The sequence below is a fragment of the Telmatherina bonti genome, assembly GCF_933228915.1.
Source record: "Telmatherina bonti genome assembly, chromosome: 21".
Classification (NCBI taxonomy): Eukaryota; Metazoa; Chordata; class Actinopteri; order Atheriniformes; family Telmatherinidae; genus Telmatherina; species Telmatherina bonti.
The window spans coordinates 35,195,745-35,216,361 of NC_136630.1; the positions used below are offsets into that span (position 1 = coordinate 35,195,745).

Genomic DNA, 20,617 nt, shown 5'->3' on the forward strand with positions numbered 1-20,617 from the left:
GCCCTGGTACCACACCAGTTCAGGTCCAGGACTGGTACCTTACCGGTTCCAGTCCAGTCCTGGTACCGCACCAGTTCAGGTCCAGGCCTGGTACCTTACCGGTTCCAGTCCAGTCCTGGTACCTTATCGGTTCCAGTCCAGGCCTGGTACCTTACTGGTTCAGGTCCAGGCCTGGTACCCGGTTCCAGTCCAGTCCTGGTACCGCACCAGTTCAGGTCCAGGCCTGTTACCGCACCAGTTCAGGTCCAGGCCTGTTACCGCACCAGTTCAGGTCCAGGACTGGTACCGCACCAGTTCAGGTCCAGCCCTGGTACCTTACCGGTTCCAGTCCAGCCCTGGTACCGCACCAGTTCAGGTCCAGGACTGGTACCTTACCGGTTCCAGTCCAGGCCTGGTACCGCACCAGTTCAGGTCCAGGAATGGTACCTTACCGGTTCCAGTCCAGCCCTGGTACCGCACCAGTTCAGGTCCAGGAATGGTACCTTACCGGTTCCAGTCCAGCCCTGGTACTGCACCAGTTCCAGTCCAGTCCTGTTACCACATTGGTTTCAACAGTAAAGGCCTAATACCTCAGCAGTTCCTGTCCAGGTCTGGCATCACACTGGTTCCGGTCCAGTTATGGTACAGGACCGGTTCCAGTTCAGGCCCAGTACCACACCGGTTCCAGTCCTGATACTGAACCGGTTCCAACAGTCCAGAAAATGTACCAAACCAGTTTCAGTCCAGTCCTGGTAGTGCACCAGTTCCAATAGTCCAGGCCTAATACCTCACCAGTTGTAGTCCAGTTCTGGTACCAGAGCAGTATCAGTCCAGTCCTGGTACCTTGTTGGTTCTATTTTGGTACTGGACCAGTTCCGTTTGCCTGACTTTTCCTGGATTTACATAATTTATATTTGATTGTAAATCAATCCATGCATTCAGTAAATGACTTTTGGGAAGTCCTGAAAGAGGATTGTTCCCGGAGACAACAGAAAGTTTCTCTGAGACTCTCACAGACTGAATCTGTTTCTGACTTAATTACTGAATTTATTAAGTCACAGCAAATATTTCCAGATTTTCTCAAAATAAAGTAATTATTTAAAAGGCTTTTTCTTGACATTTGTACAGTTTTATTCTCCTGATTAATCTCAACACTGGCAGAGGAAATGATCTCTGAGTGGCTGTAAAACTCCAGAGTTAATTATGCAAACTGCTGATAATTGCAGCACATAAACAGCCTCCTTCCTGTTGGGAATGATCTCTTTTTCAAACACAAACTTCCAGAAAGTACCTCCTTTCCTCTCCTTCATCACCCCCCTCTCTCCTTTCTTTCCTCCCTCAGGTCGCGGCGGAGGGACCCAGAGCAGTGCTGAGGCTCCTCCAGATGTGGGACTACATGGGCGTCTTTCACCGCAGTGAAATGTGAGCTGTCTGTATTTTGGGATGTTTTACACGGGACCGGACAAAGACACGTTTCCAGGCGGGAGCTCAGCAGATGTTTCTGCGCTGTGAAAAGCAGAAAAAGAAGAAGAAAGAGGAGGAGGAGGAGGAGGAGAAGGAGCAACATAGTTTCTACAGAGGAAGAAGCAGATAGACGGTAAAGTTGTATTTATAGCTGTCCTTACTGCTCAACATTAAGCCTCCATGTTTGACCATGGCAACCATGTTACAATGGTTGTCAAGTTACCATGACAACGGCGCCTCTGGCTCTGTACCAGTTAACTATAAAGCTAATCTTCGTTTACCAGCTGCTGATGATGGGAAGTTCAGCTCTGGTCAAAGAGCCGGTCCTTTGAGTCAGTTCAAGAGTCGACAGCTGTTTTTCAGTTAACCCATAAAATATGATAAACTGGTCGCTGGATAAGTAACCACTATCAGACAGTTAGCTAGATAACTAAAAGACTGAACCACTAAACATCTAAGTTAGGTTGTCAGCCAGTTAGTTAATTATCTGTAACTACTGGCCCTTAACAGCTATCCAACTAGCTTACCAAATGACAGATATCCATTCCTGTTGTTTAAAACAGCTTCTACTTGCAGCGGTGCCATCAGTTAACAGAGTTTTTCATAGGTTGTTGAGGTTGGCAAAGAAATACTCCTCTCCCAAAAACTCCCATAAAAATGTTACTTTCTTTTTCATAATTTTGCTCAAATATCTCTGTCAACTTCAGTCCTAATAAAAGATATTAAATAAAAAACAAAACAAACCAGCATATTTTGTCTGTAGGTGTTTTATCAGGCCTCATCTTGGTCCTGAGCTTTAGTGCATCTAATGCGTTGTGACATTAGTTGGGCCGTCTTTCTCCTGATGTCCGCAGAAATGGCTGAAGATGTCCGTGGATTCTGAGAATTCCTGTGTTCTGTTGTCTTCACGAGACTCCAGGACTTCCTGCTTCTTCCAGACCGCTGATGAGAAAGATGAAATCCCAGGAATGGGAGATGAGAGGTACCTCATCAAGCTCCTGAAGAATCATAGATGTGAAGTTGATGCTGTTTGTAAAGAAAACCTGTTGTGTCTTTGCTCCACCTTCTTCCTCTTGCAGCATTCTGGAGATGCTGAGTTACTCTAAGTTCTCCGACCTGGAGACATGGCTCTGTATGCCGTCCTCGCTGCTGCTGCCCAGGAATCTGGACCTCAGCCACCTTTCCTCGTCTTCCTCCAATCTATCCTCCTCACATGCATCCAACCATTTGTCCAATTCGCCTCCAATGTCATCCTCATCTTCCCTAGCTTCCAACTCTCGGCCTTCCACCTGCAGCGAGCCGGCAGAGCCTGACAGGTAAATCAACCTTTATGTATTTGTGGGTTTTTTTTCTGAACATGGGCTCATGGAATGTTTAAAACAGAAAGGAGAAATAAGCTTCAGAGCTTGTGGTTTTTTGATAATCTACTTAAAGTTCTTCCTGAAACTTAAAAAGTTATTTATCTGGTTTCATTTTCTGTTTTACATGGCTGTGATTTATATTGTTTGTTGAAGATGACCAGACACATAGTCGTTTCAGTTTTATGATATCTTAGAAGGTGTTTTTTTTTACTACTTGCTATACTAGTTTTACATTGATAACTTTGGTAAATCAAGGGTACTCTAGCTCTTGTTTTAACATGACAAAGTCCAAAATGACACCAAGATTTCTGGATTGATCTGTTGCTCACTCCAAATATGAGTGTCTTACTTCAAAAATATGTGTCTCACTTGAAGTGAGACACTCATATTGGACACATGTCTTTTATTCCAAACACAATCATTTCAGATCTATCTTTATTTAACTGAAGGAAATTCTGCAGCCGCATGTTCAAATTTGATCAAGAAACAAACTGAAGCTTTGTCTGGGACTAGAATCCCCTGGGACACAGTAATATAGAGCTTATTGTCATCAGCATAAAGCTGATCAGATATTTGATCAGATATTAGGCCTTCTCTTCCTGCTCTTGGAGCAGACGGATGCTTTTTCTCTCCCTCCCGTTCCCACTCTGACCTGCTGCTTCTTTGTATTGTCAATCTATCCATCTGAGGCTCTTTGTGCATTTCCCTCGTAATCTAAATCATGGATCTGGTCAGCTGGTCTCTTAATGCAACTCATCAAATCTTTTTTCCCCAAAGAATGGGCGAAGGGGATCCTGCAGGTCCCGACGGGATGCATGCTGCAGGATATGTGATGAAAGTCATGTGCCTGCTGCTTCTTTCTGTGGAGGATTTTTACATGATTGGATTTATGATAACTGGGTTTCTGCTGGTTGGTGTGTGCGGTTTCCTGGTGTCTCGCAAATTTTGGAAAATCTGTGATGGACTTCGCCGAGCAACTAGCACTCGAATTCATGCGTGACAGCACTGGACCGCGACTGGAGCTGGTCATGGTTCTGGAGCTCATCTGTAAGTGGGAAACATCATGGAGAAGCTGTTGCTCGGTTTTGGTGGAAACTAACCCCGGTTCGGCTGTTTCAGAGTCCGCCAGAGACCACTAAGGACTCACAGCAGAGCCAAATGAAGCTTAGCTTGACCCAAAACAAAGCTGGATCTGGCTCCCTGACTGGCCTTGGGCAGGCTGGTTATCACGTCTTCTGGAATGTTATGCTGTCTGATGCTCAGCCCCCCTCCTAACCCCCCTCCCTTTCACAGGCCTGTGGAACTTAAACTGAACTCAGCTCTAAAGGCCGCATTTACATCAGGTGGCACATTGTCAAATGTAAATGTCTGTATGAGTAACCTTGGACGAGCTGACTTGAACCTTGAATTTCCCCTCTGGGATTAATAAAGTATCTTTGATTTGATTTGATTTGATTTGATTTGATTTGGTTTGATTTGTTCCAACGTGGAGCCTTGAGGAACGCCACATATAGATCTATAATTACTAACTGATATCAATTTTGAACACAGGGTAGCAGATCCTGGAAAAACAGTTCCAGTTAGCTACATTTTGAATATTTTTAAAAGTCCAAAACCCATTCTTCAGACTTTGCCCTAAAGCCATGCCTCCAAAGTACAGAAACACACAATGGGGGTAGACATATGTCTATGATAGACATATCACAATCCAGTCGTTTAGAACAGGTTGGATTTGAATTTGATTGGATTTGAGTGTTTTTTCAGTCCTGTCTGGTCTATAGATGAATAAATCTTTTTATGTGTTTGTGTTATGTTTTTTGTGTTTCAACATTTAATTAATTGGCTGCCCTACCCAAACAGTAATATTGTATTGTATTTATTGTAATTAATTAAATACAGGCTTTTTAATGAGTTAATCTTTGTTAATGACATTTGAATTGCAGTACAACAATATTTTCCCCAGAAAGCTTTTATTATTTAATTGGATTTTAGCGAATGACTAATGCAGACAATAAAACTGTTCAATTAATGTCTTTATTAATGCATTTGATTTTAAAGCAGTAAAAAACTAAATAGATTATATCCCTGGCAAAAAGTGAATGGAACTAAGTGTAATTTTATAAATAGCTCCAGCTACAGTCTACAGCATGTTACATTACTTTTAACCTTTGTTGATGTTTTCGTCCACGCTCCTAATTAAAAGGCATTGATATCTGACAATTAAACCAGGACAGGATCAATCAGTGGTGCTTCAGTCTATTCATGCAGCAGAGGGGATTGCCTCCTGCTCTAACTTCAGCTTCAAGTTGGATGCTGCATGAGGGACAAGCTCGTAGCATGTTCTTCAGGACAGGGGAGAGGCTGACAGAGAGTAAAATATATGTGCTTTCATGTTATTCACCAAAAGTCTTGTTGATAGTTGCTTTTACTTTAAATCAAGTCTCCAGATGAGTCTGAAAAACTTTTAAAAACAGTTACAAAGTTGCTAAGTTGCTATCAAGTACCGTGCACATCTGTGTAATAGGTGTACTGGAAATTGTGCAAATGTTGAGCGATTCATTTTTTGTAAATTCATTCATTCATTCATTGTCCTAACCGCTTAATCCAATCCAGGGTGGCGGGGAAGCTGGAGCCTATCCCAGCAGTCTTTGCGTGAAAGGCAGGGTACATCCTGGACAGCTCGCCAGTCCATCGCAGGGACACACAGAGACACACAACCACTCACGCTCACTCCTAGGGGCAATTTAGAGTAACCAATTAACCTAACATGCATGTCTTTGGATGGTGGGAGGAAGCTGGAGTACCCGGAGAGAACCCACGCATACACAGGGAGAACATGCAAACTCCACTCAGAAAGGCCACTGACCAAACCTCGCCCCAGCCAAGGATCGAACCAGCGACCTTCCTGCTGTGAGGCCACAGTGCAGGCCTTTTTATAACTTATTAAAAGTCATTAACGTGTTAAAGACCCACACAAATCATATTATAATCATATTCATCATAATCATCATATTATCATCTTATGTTGTCTGAGAAGAATCTGAGTCAATTAGACTGCTAATGATGATGGATGTTGGTGACAGGATGTATTCCATAGTTCCACCTGTTTAACTTCCTTTAAAGACAAATATCTAATCAGCCAATCAAATGGCATCAGCGTGATGCATTTAGCCATGTAGACATGGTGAAGATAACTTGTTAAAACTAAAGATCAGAATGAGGAAGAAAGAGGATTTCGGCAAATTTAAACATAGAATGGTTGTTCAAAAACTGCTGATCTACTCAGTATAGCTGATCATGTCCATCCCTTTATGAGCACAGTGTAGCATCTTCTGATGGAAACTTCCAGCAGGATGATGCACCATGTCACAACAACAACAATGAGCGAGAGATTCTCATGGTGATGAGATGGAATGGGAGAGTCTCATGGTAATGAGATGGAACTGGAGATTCTCATGGTGATGAGGTGGAACGGGAGATTCTCATGGTGATGAGGTGGAATGGGAGATTCTCATGGTGATGAGATGGAATGGGAGAGTCTCATGGTAATGAGATGGAACTGGAGATTCTCATGGTGATGAGGTGGAACGGGAGATTCTCATGGTAATGAGGTGGAACGGGAGATTCTCATGGTGATATGGTGGAACGGGAGATTCTCATGGTGATGAGGTGGAACGGGAGATTCTCATGGTAATGAGGTGGAACGGGAAATTCTCATGGTGATATGGTGGAATGGGAGATTCTCATGGTGATGAGGTGGAGCAGGACATTCTCATCATGATGAGGTGGAACGGGAGATTCTCATGGTGATGAAGTGGAATGGGAGATTCTCATGGTGATGAAGTGGAACGGGAGATTCTCATGGTGATGAGGTGGAACGGGAGAGTCTCATAGTAATGAGGTGGAATGGGAGATTCTCATGGTGATGAGGTGGAAAGGGAGATCCTCATGGTAATGAGGTGGAATGGGAGATTCTCATGGTAATGAGGTGGAACGGGAGATTCTCATGGTGATGAGGTGGAATGGGAGATTCTCATGGTGATGAGGTGGAACGGGAGATTCTCATGGTAATGAGGTGGAACGGGAAATTCTCATGGTGATATGGTGGAATGGGAGATTCTCATGGTGATGAGGTGGAGCAGGACATTCTCATCATGATGAGGTGGAACGGGAGATTCTCATGGTGATGAAGTGGAATGGGAGATTCTCATGGTGATGAGGTGGAACGGGAGATTCTCATGGTGATGAGGTGGAATGGGAGAGTCTCATGGTAATGAGATGGAACGGGAGATTCTCGGGGTGATGAGGTGGAATGGGAGATTCTCATGGTGATGAGGTGGAACGGGAGATTCTCATGGTAATGAGGTGGAATGGGAGATTCTCATGGTGATGAGGTGGAACGGGAGATTCTCATGGTAATGAGGTGGAACGGGAAATTCTCATGGTGATATGGTGGAATGGGAGATTCTCATGGTGATGAGGTGGAGCAGGACATTCTCATCATGATGAGGTGGAACGGGAGATTCTCATGGTGATGAAGTGGAATGGGAGATTCTCATGGTGATGAAGTGGAACGGGAGATTCTCATGGTGATGAGGTGGAATGGGAGAGTCTCATGGTAATGAGATGGAACGGGAGATTCTCATGGTGATGAGGTGACTGGGAGAGTCTCATGGTAATGAGGTGGAACGGGAGATTCTCATGGTGATGAGGTGGAATGGGAGATTCTCATGGTGATGAGGTGGAACGGGAGATTCTCATCGTGATGAGGTGGAATGGGAGATTCTCATGGTAATGAGGTGGAATGGGAGATTCTCATGGTGATGACGTGGAATGGGAGATTCTCATGGTGATGAGGTGGAACGGGAGAGTCTCGGGGTGATGTGGTGGAACGGGAGATTCTCATGGAAATGAGGTGGAACGGGAAATTCTCATGGTGATATGGTGGAACGGGAAATTCTCATGGTGATATGGTGGAACGGGAGATTCTCATGGTGATGAGGTGGAACAGGACATTCTCATCATGAGATGGAACGGGAGATTCTCATGGTAATGAGGTGGAACGGGAGATTCTCATGGTAATGAGGTGGAACGGGAAATTCTCATGGTGATATGGTGGAACGGGAGATTCTCATGGTGATGAGGTGGAGCAGGACATTCTCATCATGATGAGGTGGAACGGGAGATTCTCATGGTGATGAAGTGGAATGGGAGATTCTCATGGTGATGAAGTGGAACGGGAGATTCTCATGGTGATGAGATGGAACGGGAGATTCTCATCGTGATGAGGTGGAATGGGAGATTCTCATGGTGATGAGATGGAACGGGAGATTCTCATCGTGATGAGGTGGAATGGGAGATTCTCATGGTAATGAGGTGGAATGGGAGATTCTCATGGTGATGACATGGAATGGGAGATTCTCATGGTAATGAGGTGGAATGGGAGATTCTCATGGTGATGACATGGAATGGGAGATTCTCATGGTGATGAGGTGGAACGGGAGAGTCTCGGGGTGATGTGGTGGAACGGGAGATTCTCATGGTAATGAGGTGGAACGGGAAATTCTCATGGTGATATGGTGGAACGGGAAATTCTCATGGTGATATGGTGGAACGGGAGATTCTCATGGTGATGAGGTGGAACAGGACATTCTCATCATGATGAGACGGAACGGGAGATTCTCATGGTAATGAGGTGGAACGGGAGATTCTCATGGTAATGAGGTGGAGCAGGACATTCTCATCATGATGAGGTGGAACGGGAGATTCTCATGGTGATGAAGTGGAATGGGAGATTCTCATGGTGATGAAGTGGAATGGGAGATTCTCATGGTGATGAGGTGGAGCAGGACATTCTCATCATGATGAGGTGGAACGGGAGATTCTCATGGTGATGAAGTGGAATGGGAGATTCTCATGGTGATGAAGTGGAATGGGAGATTCTCATGGTGATGAGATGGAACGGGAGATTCTCATCGTGATGAGGTGGAATGGGAGAGTCTCATGGTAATGAGATGGAACGGGAGATTCTCGGGGTGATGAGGAGGAATGGGAGAGTCTCATGGTGATGAGGTGGAACGGGAGATACTCATGGTGATGAGGTGGAATGGGAGAGTCTCATGGTAATGAGATGGAACGGGAGATTCTCATGGTGATGAGGTGACTGGGAGAGTCTCATGGTAATGAGGTGGATGGGGAGATTCTAATGGTGATGAGGTGGAAAGGGAGATTCTCATGGTAATGAGGTGGAATGGGAGATTCTCATGGTGATGACGTGGAATGGGATATTCTCATGGTGATGAGGTGGAACGGGAGATTCTCATGGTAATGAGGTGGAACGGGAAATTCTCATGGTGATATGGTGGAACGGGAGATTCTCATCATGATGAGGTAGAACGGGAGATTCTCATGGTAATGAGGTGGAATGGGAGATTCTCATGGTGATGAGGTGGAACGGGAGATTCTCATGGTAATGAGGTAGAATGGGAGATTCCCATGGTAATGAGGTGGAACGGGAGATTTTCATGGTGATGAAGTGGAATGGGAGATTCTCATCATGATGAGATGGAACGGGAGATTCTCATGGTGATGAGATGGAACGGGAGATTCTCATGGTGATGAAGTGGAATGGGAGATTCTCATGGTGATGAGGTGGAATGGGAGACTCTCATCATGATGAGGTGGAACGGGAGATTCTCATGGTGATGAGGTGGAACGGGAGATTCTCATGGTGATGAGGTGGAACGGGAGATTCTCATGGTAATGAGGTGGAATGGGAGATTCTCATGGTGATGAGGTGGAATGGGAGATTCTCATGGTGATGAGATGGAATGGGAGAGTCTCATGGTAATGAGGTGGAACTGGAGATTCTCATGGTGATGAGGTGGAATGGGAGATTCTCATGGTGATGAGATGGAATGGGAGAGTCTCATGGTAATGAGATGGAACTGGAGATTCTCATGGTGATGAGGTGGAACGGGAGATTCTCATGGTGATGAGGTGGAACGGGAGATTCTCATGGTGATGAGATGGAATGGGAGAGTCTCATGGTAATGAGATGGAACTGGAGATTCTCATGGTGATGAGGTGGAACGGGAGATTCTCATGGTAATGAGGTGGAACGGGAGATTCTCATGGTGATATGGTGGAACGGGAGATTCTCATGGTGATGAGGTGGAATGGGAGATTCTCATGGTAATGAGGTGGAACGGGAAATTCTCATGGTGATATGGTGGAATGGGAGATTCTCATGGTGATGAGGTGGAGCAGGACATTCTCATCATGATGAGGTGGAACGGGAGATTCTCATGGTGATGAAGTGGAATGGGAGATTCTCATGGTGATGAAGTGGAACGGGAGATTCTCATGGTGATGAGGTGGAACGGGAGAGTCTCGGGGTGATGTGGTGGAACGGGAGATTCTCATGGTAATGAGGTGGAACGGGAAATTCTCATGGTGATATGGTGGAACGGGAAATACTCATGGTGATATGGTGGAACGGGAGATTCTCATGGTGATGAGGTGGAGCAGGACATTCTCATCATGATGAGATGGAACGGGAGATTCTCATGGTAATGAGGTGGAACGGGAGATTCTCATGGTAATGAGGTGGAACGGGAAATTCTCATGGTGATATGGTGGAACGGGAGATTCTCATGGTGATGAGGTGGAGCAGGACATTCTCATCATGATGAGGTGGAACGGGAGATTCTCATGGAAATGAAGTGGAATTGGAGATTCTCATGGTGATGAAGTGGAATGGGAGATTCTCATGGTGATGAGATGGAACGGGAGATTCTCATCGTGATGAAGTGGAATGGGAGAGTCTCATGGTAATGAGATGGAACGGGAGATTCTTGGTGTGATGAGGAGGAATGGGAGAGTCTCATGGTGATGAGGTGGAACGGGAGATGCTCATGGTGATGAGGTGAAATGGGAGAGTCTCATGGTAATGAGATGGAACGGGAGATTCTCATGGTGATGAGGTGACTGGGAGAGTCTCATGGTAATGAGGTGGAACGGGAGATTCTCATGGTGATGAGGTGGAAAGGGAGATTCTCATGGTAATGAGGTGGAATGGGAGATTCTCATGGTGATGACGTGGAATGGGAGATTCTCATGGTGATGAGGTGGAACGGGAGATTCTCATGGTAATGAGGTGGAACGGGAAATTCTCATGGTGATATGGTGGAATGGGAGATTCTCATGGTGATGAGGTGGAGCAGGACATTCTCATCATGATGAGGTGGAACGGGAGATTCTCATGGTGATGAAGTGGAATGGGAGATTCTCTTGGTGATGAAGTGGAACGGGAGAGTCTCGGGGTGATGTGGTGGAACGGGAGATTCTCATGGTGATGAGGTGACTGGGAGAGTCTCATGGTAATGAGGTGGAACGGGAGATTCTCATGGTGATGAGGTGGAATGGGAGATTCTCATGGTGATGAGATGGAACGGGAGATTCTCATCGTGATGAGGTGGAATGGGAGATTCTCATGGTAATGAGGTGGAAAGGGAGATTCTCATGGTGATTACGTGGAATGGGAGATTCTCATGGTGATGAGGTGGAACGGGAGAGTCTCGGGGTGATGTCGTGGAACGGGAGATGCTCATGGTAATGAGGGGATACGGGAGATTCTCATGGTAATGAGGTGGAACGGGAAATTCTCATGGTGATATGGTGGAACGGGAGATTCTCATGGTGATGAGGTGGAGCAAGACATTCTCATCATTATGAGATGGAACGGGAAATTCTCATGGTGATTTGGTGGAACGGGAAATTCTCATGGTGATATGGTGGAACGGGTGATTCTCATGGTGATGAGGTGGAGCAGGACATTCTCATCATGATGAGATGGAACGGGAGATTCTCATGGTAATGAGGTGGAACGGGAGATTCTCATGGTAATGAGGTGGAACGGGAAATTCTCATGGTGATATGGTGGAACGGGAGATTCTCATGGTGATGAGGTGGAGCAAGACATTCTCATCATGATGAGATGGAACGGGAGATTCTCATGGTAATGAGATGGAACGGGAGATTCTCGGGGTGATGAGGAGGAATGGGAGAGTCTCATGGTGATGTGGTGGAACGGGAGATTCTCATGGTGATGAGGTGGACTGGGAGAGTCTCATGGTAATGAGGTGGAATGGGAGATTCTCATGGTGATGAGGTGGAATGGGAGATTCTCATGGTGATGAGGTGGAATGGGAGATGCTCATGGTGATGAGGTGGAATGGGAGATTCTCACGGTGATGAGGTGGAACGGGAGATTCTCATGGTAATGAGGTGGAACGGGAGATTCTCATGGTGATATGGTGGAACGGGAGATTCTCATGGTGATGAGGTGGAATGGGAGATTCTCATGGTGATGAGATGGAACGGGAGATTCTCATGGTAATGAGGTGGAACGGGAGATTCTCATGGTAATGAAGTGGAACGGGAGATTCTCATGGTGATGAGGTGGAATGGGAGATTCTCATGGTGAAGAGATGGAACGGGAGATTCTCAGGGTGATGTGGTGGAATGGGAGAGTCTCATGGTGATGTGGTGGAACGGGAGATTCTCATGGTGATGAGGTGGACTGGGAGAGTCTCATGGTAATGAGGCGGAACGGGAGATTCTCATGGTGATGAGGTGGAACGGGAGATTCTCATCATGATGAGGTGGAACGGGAGATTCTCATGGTGATGAGGTGGAACAGGAGATCCTCGGGGTGATCAGGTGGAACGGGAAATTCTCATCATGATGAGGTGGAACGGGAGATTCTCATGGTGATGAGGTTGAACGGGAGATTCTCATCATGATGTGGTGGAACGGGAGATTCTCATGGTGATGTGGTGGAACGGGAGATTCTCATGGTGATGTGGTTGAACGGGAGATTCTCATGGCTATGAGGTGGAACGGGAGATTCTCATGGTGATGAGGTGGAACGTGAGATTTTCATCATGATTTTGTGGAACGGGAGATTGTCATGGTGATGAGGTGGAACTGGAGATTCTCATCATGATGAGGTGGGACGATAGATTCTCATGGTGATGAGGTGGAACGGGAGATTTTCGGGGGGGTTATGTGGTGGAACGGGAGATTCTCATCATGATGAGGTGGAACGGGAGATTCTCGTGGTGATGAGGTGGAAAGGGAGATTCTCATGGTGATGAGGTGGAACGGGAGATTCTCATCATGATAAGGTGGAACGGGAGATTCTCATGGTGATGAGGTGGAATGGGAGATTCTCATGGTAATGAGATGGAATGGGAGATTCTCATGGTGATGAAGTGGAACGGGAGAGTCTCGGGGTGATGTGGTGGAACGGGAGATTCTCATGGTGATGAGGTGACTGGGAGAGTCTCATGGTAATGAGGTGGAACGGGAGATTCTCATGGTGATGAGGTGGAATGGGAGATTCTCATGGTGATGAGATGGAACGGGAGATTCTCATCGTGATGAGGTGGAATGGGAGATTCTCATGGTAATGAGGTGGAATGGGAGATTCTCATGGTGATTACGTGGAATGGGAGATTCTCATGGTGATGAGGTGGAACGGGAGAGTCTCGGGGTGATGTCGTGGAACGGGAGATTCTCATGGTAATGAGGTGGAACGGGAAATTCTCATGGTGATATGGTGGAACGGGAAATTCTCATGGTGATATGGTGGAACGGGAGATTCTCATGGTGATGAGGTGGAGCAGGACATTCTCATCATGATGAGATGGAACGGGAGATTCTCATGGTAATGAGGGGGTACGGGAGATTCTCATGGTAATGAGGTGGAACGGGAAATTCTCATGGTGATATGGTGGAACGGGAGATTCTCATGGTGATGAGGTGGAGCAAGACATTCTCATCATTATGAGATGGAACGGGAAATTCTCATGGTGATATGGTGGAACGGGAAATTCTCATGGTGATATGGTGGAACGGGTGATTCTCATGGTGATGAGGTGGAGCAGGACCTTCTCATCATGATGAGATGGAACGGGAGATTCTCATGGTAATGAGGTGGAACGGGAGATTCTCATGGTAATGAGGTGGAACGGGAAATTCTCATGGTGATATGGTGGAACGGGAGATTCTCATGGTGATGAGGTGGAGCAAGACATTCTCATCATGATGAGATGGAACGGGAGATTCTCATGGTAATGAGAATGAACGGGAGATTCTCGGGGTGATGAGGAGGAATGGGAGAGTCTCATGGTGATGTGGTGGAACGGGAGATTCTCATGGTGATGAGGTGGACTGGGAGAGTCTCATGGTAATGAGGTGGAACGGGAGATTCTCATGGTGATGAGGTGGAATGGGAGATTCTCATGGTAATGAGGTGGAACGGGAGATTCTCATGGTGATGAGGTGGAATGGGAGATTCTCATGGTGATGAGATGGAACGGGAGATTCTCATGGTAATGAGGTGGAACGGGAGATTCTCATGGTAATGAGGTGGAACGGGAGATTCTCATGGTGATGAGGTGGAATGGGAGATTCTCATGGTAATGAGGTGGAATGGGAGATTCTCATGGTAATGAGGTGGAACGGGAGATTCTCATGGTGATGAGGTGGAATGGGAGATTCTCATGGTGAAGAGATGGAACGGGAGATTCTCAGGGTGATGTGGTGGAATGGGAGAGTCTCATGGTGATGTGGTGGAACGGGAGATTCTCATGGTGATGAGGTGGACTGGGAGAGTCTCATGGTAATGAGGCGGAACGGGAGATTCTCATGGTGATGAGGTGGAACGGGAGATTCTCATCATGATGAGGTGGAACGGGAGATTCTCATGGTGATGAGGTGGAACAGGAGATTCTCGGGGTGATGTGTTGGAACGGGAAATTCTCATCATGATGAGGTGGAACGGGAGATTCTCATGGTGATGAGGTTGAACGGGAGATTCTCATCATGATGTGGTGGAACGGGAGATTCTCATGGTGATGTGGTGGAACGGGAGATTCTCATGGTCATGTGGTGGAACGGTATATTCTCATGGTGATGTGGTTGAACGGGAGATTCTCATGGCTATGAGGTGGAACGGGAGATTCTCATGGTGATGAGGTGGAACGTGAGATTTTCATCATGATTTTGTGGAACGGGAGATTGTCATGGTGATGAGGTGGAACTGGAGATTCTCATCATGATGAGGTGGAACGATAGATTCTCATGGTGATGAGGTGGAACGGGAGATTTTCGGGGTGATGTGGTGGAACGGGAGATTCTCATCATGATGAGGTGGAACGGGAGATTCTCGTGGTGATGAGGTGGAAAGGGAGATTCTCATGGTGATGAGGTGGAACGGGAGATTCTCATCATGATAAGGTGGAACGGGAGATTCTCATGGTGATGAGGTGGAATGGGAGATTCTCATGGTAATGAGATGGAACGGGAGATTCTCGGGGTTATGAGGTGGAACGGGAGATTCTCATGGTGATGAGTTGGAATGGGAGATTCTCATGGTGATGAGGTGGAACGGGAGATTCTCATGGTGATGTGGTGGAACGGGAGATTCTCATGGTGATGTCGTTGAACGGGAGATCCTCATGGCTATGAGGTGGAATGGGAGATTCTAATCATGATGTGGTTGAACGGGAGATTCTTATCATGATGTGGTGGAACAGGAGATTTTCATGGTGATGAGGTGGAACGGGAGATTCTCATGGTGATGTGGTGGACCGGGAGATTCTCATGGTGATGAGGTGGAATGGGAGAGTCTCATGGTAATGAGGTGGAATGGGAGAGTCTCATGGTAATGAGATGGAACGGGAGATTCTAATCGTGATGAGGTGGAATGGGAGAGTCTCATGGTGATATGGTGGAACGGGAGATTCTCATGGTGATGAGGTGGAACGGGAGATTCTCATGGTAATGAGGTGGAACGGGAAATTTTCATGGTGATATGGTGGAACGGGAGATTCTCATGGTGATGAGGTGGAGCAGGACATTCTCATCATGATGAGGTGGAACGGGAGAATCTCATGGTGATGAAGTGGAACGGGAGATTCTCATGGTGATGATTTGGAACGGGAGATTGTCATGGTAATGAGGTGGAACGGGAAATTCTCATGGTGATATGGTGGAACGGGAGATTCTCAACATGATGAGGTGAACGGGAGATTCTAATGGTGATGAGGTGGAATGGGAGATTCTCATCATCATGAGGTGGAAAGGGAGATTCTCATGGTAATGTTGTGGAACGGGAAATTTTAATGGTTATATGATTGAACAGGAGATTCTCATGGTGATGAGGTGGAACGGGAGATTCTCATCATGATGAGGTAGAACGGGAGATTCTCATGGTGATGAGGTGGAACGGAAGATTCTCATGGTGATGAGGTGGAACGGGAGATTCTCATGGTGATGTGGTGGAACGGGAGATTCTCATGGTGATGTGGTTGAACGGGAGATTCTCATGGTGAAGAGATGGAACGGGAGATTCTCAGGGTGATGTGGTGGAATGGGAGAGTCTCATGGTGATGTGGTGGAACGGGAGATTCTCATGGTGATGAGGTGGACTGGGAGAGTCTCATGGTAATGAGGCGGAACGGGAGATTCTCATGGTGATGAGGTGGAACGGGAGATTCTCATCATGATGAGGTGGAACGGGAGATTCTCATGGTGATGAGGTGGAACAGGAGATTCTCGGGGTGATGTGGTGGAACGGGAAATTCTCATCATGATGAGGTGGAACGGGAGATTCTCATGGTGATGAGGTTGAACGGGAGATTCTCATGGTGATATGGTGGAACGGGAGATTCTCATGGTGCTGAGGTGGAACGGGAGATTCTCATTGTGATGAGGTGGAACGGGAGATTCTCATGGTGGTGAGGTGGAATGGGAGATTCTCATGGTAATGTTGTGGAACGGGAAATTCTAATGGTGATATGATTGAACGGGAGATTCTCATGGTGATGAGGTGGAACGGGAGATTCTCATGGTGATGAGGTGGAACGGGAGATTCTCATCATGATCAGGTAGAACGGGAGATTCTCATGGTGATGAGGTGGAACGGGAGATTCTCATGGTGATGAGGTGGAACGGGAGATTCTCATGGTGATGAGGTGGAACGGGAGATTCTCATCATGATGAGGTAGAACGGGAGATTCTCATGGTAATGAGGTGGAATGGGAGATTCTCATGGTGATGAGGTGGAACGGGAGATTCTCATTGTAATGCGGTGGAATGGGAGATTCTCATGGTAATGAGGTGGAATGGGAGATTCTCATGGTAATGAGGTGGAATGGGAGATTCTCATGGTAATGAGGTGGAATGGGAGATTCTCATGGTGATGAGGTGGAACGGGAGATTCTCATTGTAATGCGGTGGAATGGGAGATTCTCATGGTAATGAGGTGGAATGGGAGATTCTCATGGTGATGAGGTGGAACGGGAGATTCTCATTGTAATGCGGTGGAATGGGAGATTCTCATGGTAATGAGGTGGAATGGGAGATTCTCATGGTGATGAGGTGGAACGGGAGATTCTCATTGTAATGCGGTGGAATGGGAGATTCTCATGGTAATGAGGTGGAACGGGAGATTCTCATTGTAATGCGGTGGAATGGGAGATTCTCATGGTAATGAGGTGGAACGGGAGATTCTCATGGTGATGAGGTGGAACGGGAGATTCTCATCATGATGAGGTAGATCGGGAGATTCTCATGGTGATGAGGTGGAACGGGAGATTCTCATGGTGATGAGGTGGAACGGGAGATTCTCATGGTGATGAGGTGGAACGGGAGATTCTCATGGTGATGAGGTGGAACGGGAGATTCTCATCGTGATGAGGTGGAATGGGAGATTCTCATGGTGATATGGTGGAAAGGGAGATTCTCATGGTGATGAGGTGGCACGGGAGATTCTCATCATAATGAGGTGCAATGGGAGATTCTCATGGTGATGATGTAAAATGGGAGATTCTCATGGTGATGTGGTGGAACGGGAGATTCTCATCATGATGAGGTAGATCAGGAGAGTCTCATGGTAATGAGGTAGAATGGGAGAGTCTCATGGTAATGAGATGGAACGGGAGATTCTCATCGTGATGAGGTGGAATGGGAGATTCTCATGGTGATGAGGTGGAACGGGAGATTCTCATCATGATGAGGTAGATCAGGAGAGTCTCATGGTAATGAGGTAGAATGGGAGAGTCTCATGGTAATGAGATGGAACGGGAGATTCTCATCGTGATGAGGTGGAATGGGAGATTCTCATGGTGATGAGGTGGAACGGGAGATTCTCATCTTGATGAGGTGGAATGGGAGATTCTCATGGTGATGAGGTGGAACGGGAGATTCTCGTGGTGATGAGGTGGAATGGTAGATTCTCATCATCATGAGGTGGAACGGGAGATTCTCATGGTAATGAGGTGGAACAGCAAATTCTCATGGTGATATGGTGGAACGGGAGATTCTCAACATGATGAGGTGAAACGGGAGATTCTAATGGTGATGAGGTGGAATGGGAGATTCTCATCATCATGAGGTGGAACGGGAGATTCTCATGGTAATGTTGTGGAACGGGAGATTCTAATGGTGATATGATTGAACGGGAGATTCTCATGGTGATGAGGTGGAACGGGAGATTCTCATGGTGGTGAGGTGGAATGGGTGATTCTCATCATCATGAGGTGGAACGGGAGATTCTCATGGTAATGAGGTGGAACGGGAAATTCTAATGGTGATATGGTGGAACGGGAGATTCTCATGGTGATGAGGTGGAACGGGAGATTCTCATCATGATGAGGGAGATCGGGAGATTCTCATGGTGATGAGGTGGAACGGGAGATTCTCATGGTGATGAGGTGGAACGGGAGATTCTCATCATGATGAGGTAGATCGGGAGATTCTCATGGTGATGAGGTGGAACGGGAGATTCTCATGGTGATGAGGTGGAACGGGAGATTGTCATGGTGATGTGGTTGAACGGGAGATTCTCATGGTGATGAGGTGGAACGGGAGATTCTCATCATGATGAGGTAGATCGGGAGATTCTCATGGTGATGAGGTGGAACGGGAGATTCTCATGGTGATGAGGTGGAACGGGAGATTCTCATGGTGATGAGGTGGATCGGGAGATTCTCATGGTGATGTGGTGGAACGGGAGATTCTCATCATGATGAGGTAGATCAGGAGAGTCTCATGGTAATGAGGTAGAATGGGGGAGTCTCATGGTAATGAGATGGAACGGGAGATTCTCATCGTGATGAGGTGGAATGGGAGATTCTCATGGTGATATGGTGGAAAGGGAGATTCTCATGGTGATGAGGTGGAACGGGAGATTCTCATCATGATGAGGTGCAATGGGAGATTCTCATGGTGATGAGGTAAAATGGGAGATTCTCATGGTGATGTGGTGGAACGGGAGATTCTCATCATGATGAGGTAGATCAGGAGAGTCTCATGGTAATGAGGTAGAATGGGAGAGTCTCATGGTAATGAGATGGAACGGGAGATTCTCATCGTGATGAGGTGGAATGGGAGATTCTCATGGTGATATGGTGGAAAGGGAGATTCTCATGGTGATGAGGTGGAACGGGAGATTCTCATCATGATGAGGTGGAATGGGAGATTCTCATGGTGATGAGGTGGAACGGGAGATTCTCGTGGTGATGAGGTGGAATGGGAGATTCTCATCATCATGAGGTGGAACGGGAGATACTCATGGTAATGAGGTGGAACAGGAAATTCTAATGGTGATATGGTGGAATGGGAGATTCTCATGGTAATGAGGTGGAATGGGAGATTCTCATGGTGATGAGATGGAACGGGAGATTCTCAGTGTGATGTGGTGGAACGGGAGATTCTCATGGTAATGAGGTGGAATGGGAGATTCCCATGGTAATGAGGTGGAATGGGAGATTCTCATCGTGATGAGGTGGAATGGGAGATTCTCATGGTAATGAGGTGGAACGGGAAATTCTAATGGTGATATGGTGGAACGGGAGATTCTCATGGTGATGAGGTGGAACGGGAGATTCTCATCATGGTGATGTGGTTGAACGGGAGATTCTCATGGTGATGAGGTGGAACGGGAGATTCTCATGGTGATGAGGTGGAACGGGAGATTCTCATCATGATGAGGTGGAACGGGAGATTCTCATGGTGATGAGGTGGAACGGGAGATTCTCATGGTGATGAGGTGGAATGGGAGATTCTCATGGTGATGAGGTGGAATGGGAGATTCTCATGGTAATGTTGTGGAACGGGAAATTCTAATGGTGATATGATTGAACGGGAGATTCTCATGGTGATGAGGTGGAACGGGAGATTCTCATGGTGATGAGGTGGAACGGGAGATTCTCATCATGATCAGGTAGAACGGGAGATTCTCATGGTGATGAGGTGGAACGGGAGATTCTCATGGTGATGAGGTGGAACGGGAGATTCTCATGGTGATGAGGTGGAACGGGAGATTCTCATCATGATGAGGTAGAACGGGAGATTCTCATGGTAATGAGGTGGAATGGGAGATTCTCATGGTGATGAGGTGGAACGGGAGATTCTCATTGTAATGCGGTGGAATGGGAGATTCTCATGGTAATGAGGTGGAATGGGAGATTCTCATGGTAATGAGGTGGAATGGGAGATTCTCATGGTAATGAGGTGGAATGGGAGATTCTCATGGTGATGAGGTGGAACGGGAGATTCTCATTGTAATGCGGTGGAATGGGAGATTCTCATGGTAATGAGGTGGAATGGGAGATTCTCATGGTGATGAGGTGGAACGGGAGATTCTCATTGTAATGCGGTGGAATGGGAGATTCTCATGGTAATGAGGTGGAACGGGAGATTCTCATTGTAATGCGGTGGAATGGGAGATTCTCATGGTA

At 46.7% G+C, this 20,617-nt stretch overlaps 1 protein-coding gene across 1 annotated transcript in view; it reads left to right on the forward strand.

Annotated features, from left to right (window-relative positions):
• Window positions 1–1,459: 1,459 nt before the first annotated feature.
• Window positions 1,460–20,617, forward strand: part of LOC306771504 (ankyrin repeat and fibronectin type-III domain-containing protein 1-like) — a gene marked incomplete at its 3' end in the record, with an annotated part of 122,016 nt that continues 102,858 nt past the window's right edge. The window contains exons 1-3 of the mRNA XM_079260670.1: window positions 1,460–1,576; window positions 2,298–2,425; window positions 2,523–2,759. Of these exons, the coding sequence (XP_079116796.1) occupies window positions 2,310–2,425; window positions 2,523–2,759 (353 nt within the window). The 5' untranslated portion in view covers window positions 1,460–1,576; window positions 2,298–2,309. The remainder of the gene's footprint in view (window positions 1,577–2,297; window positions 2,426–2,522; window positions 2,760–20,617) is intronic.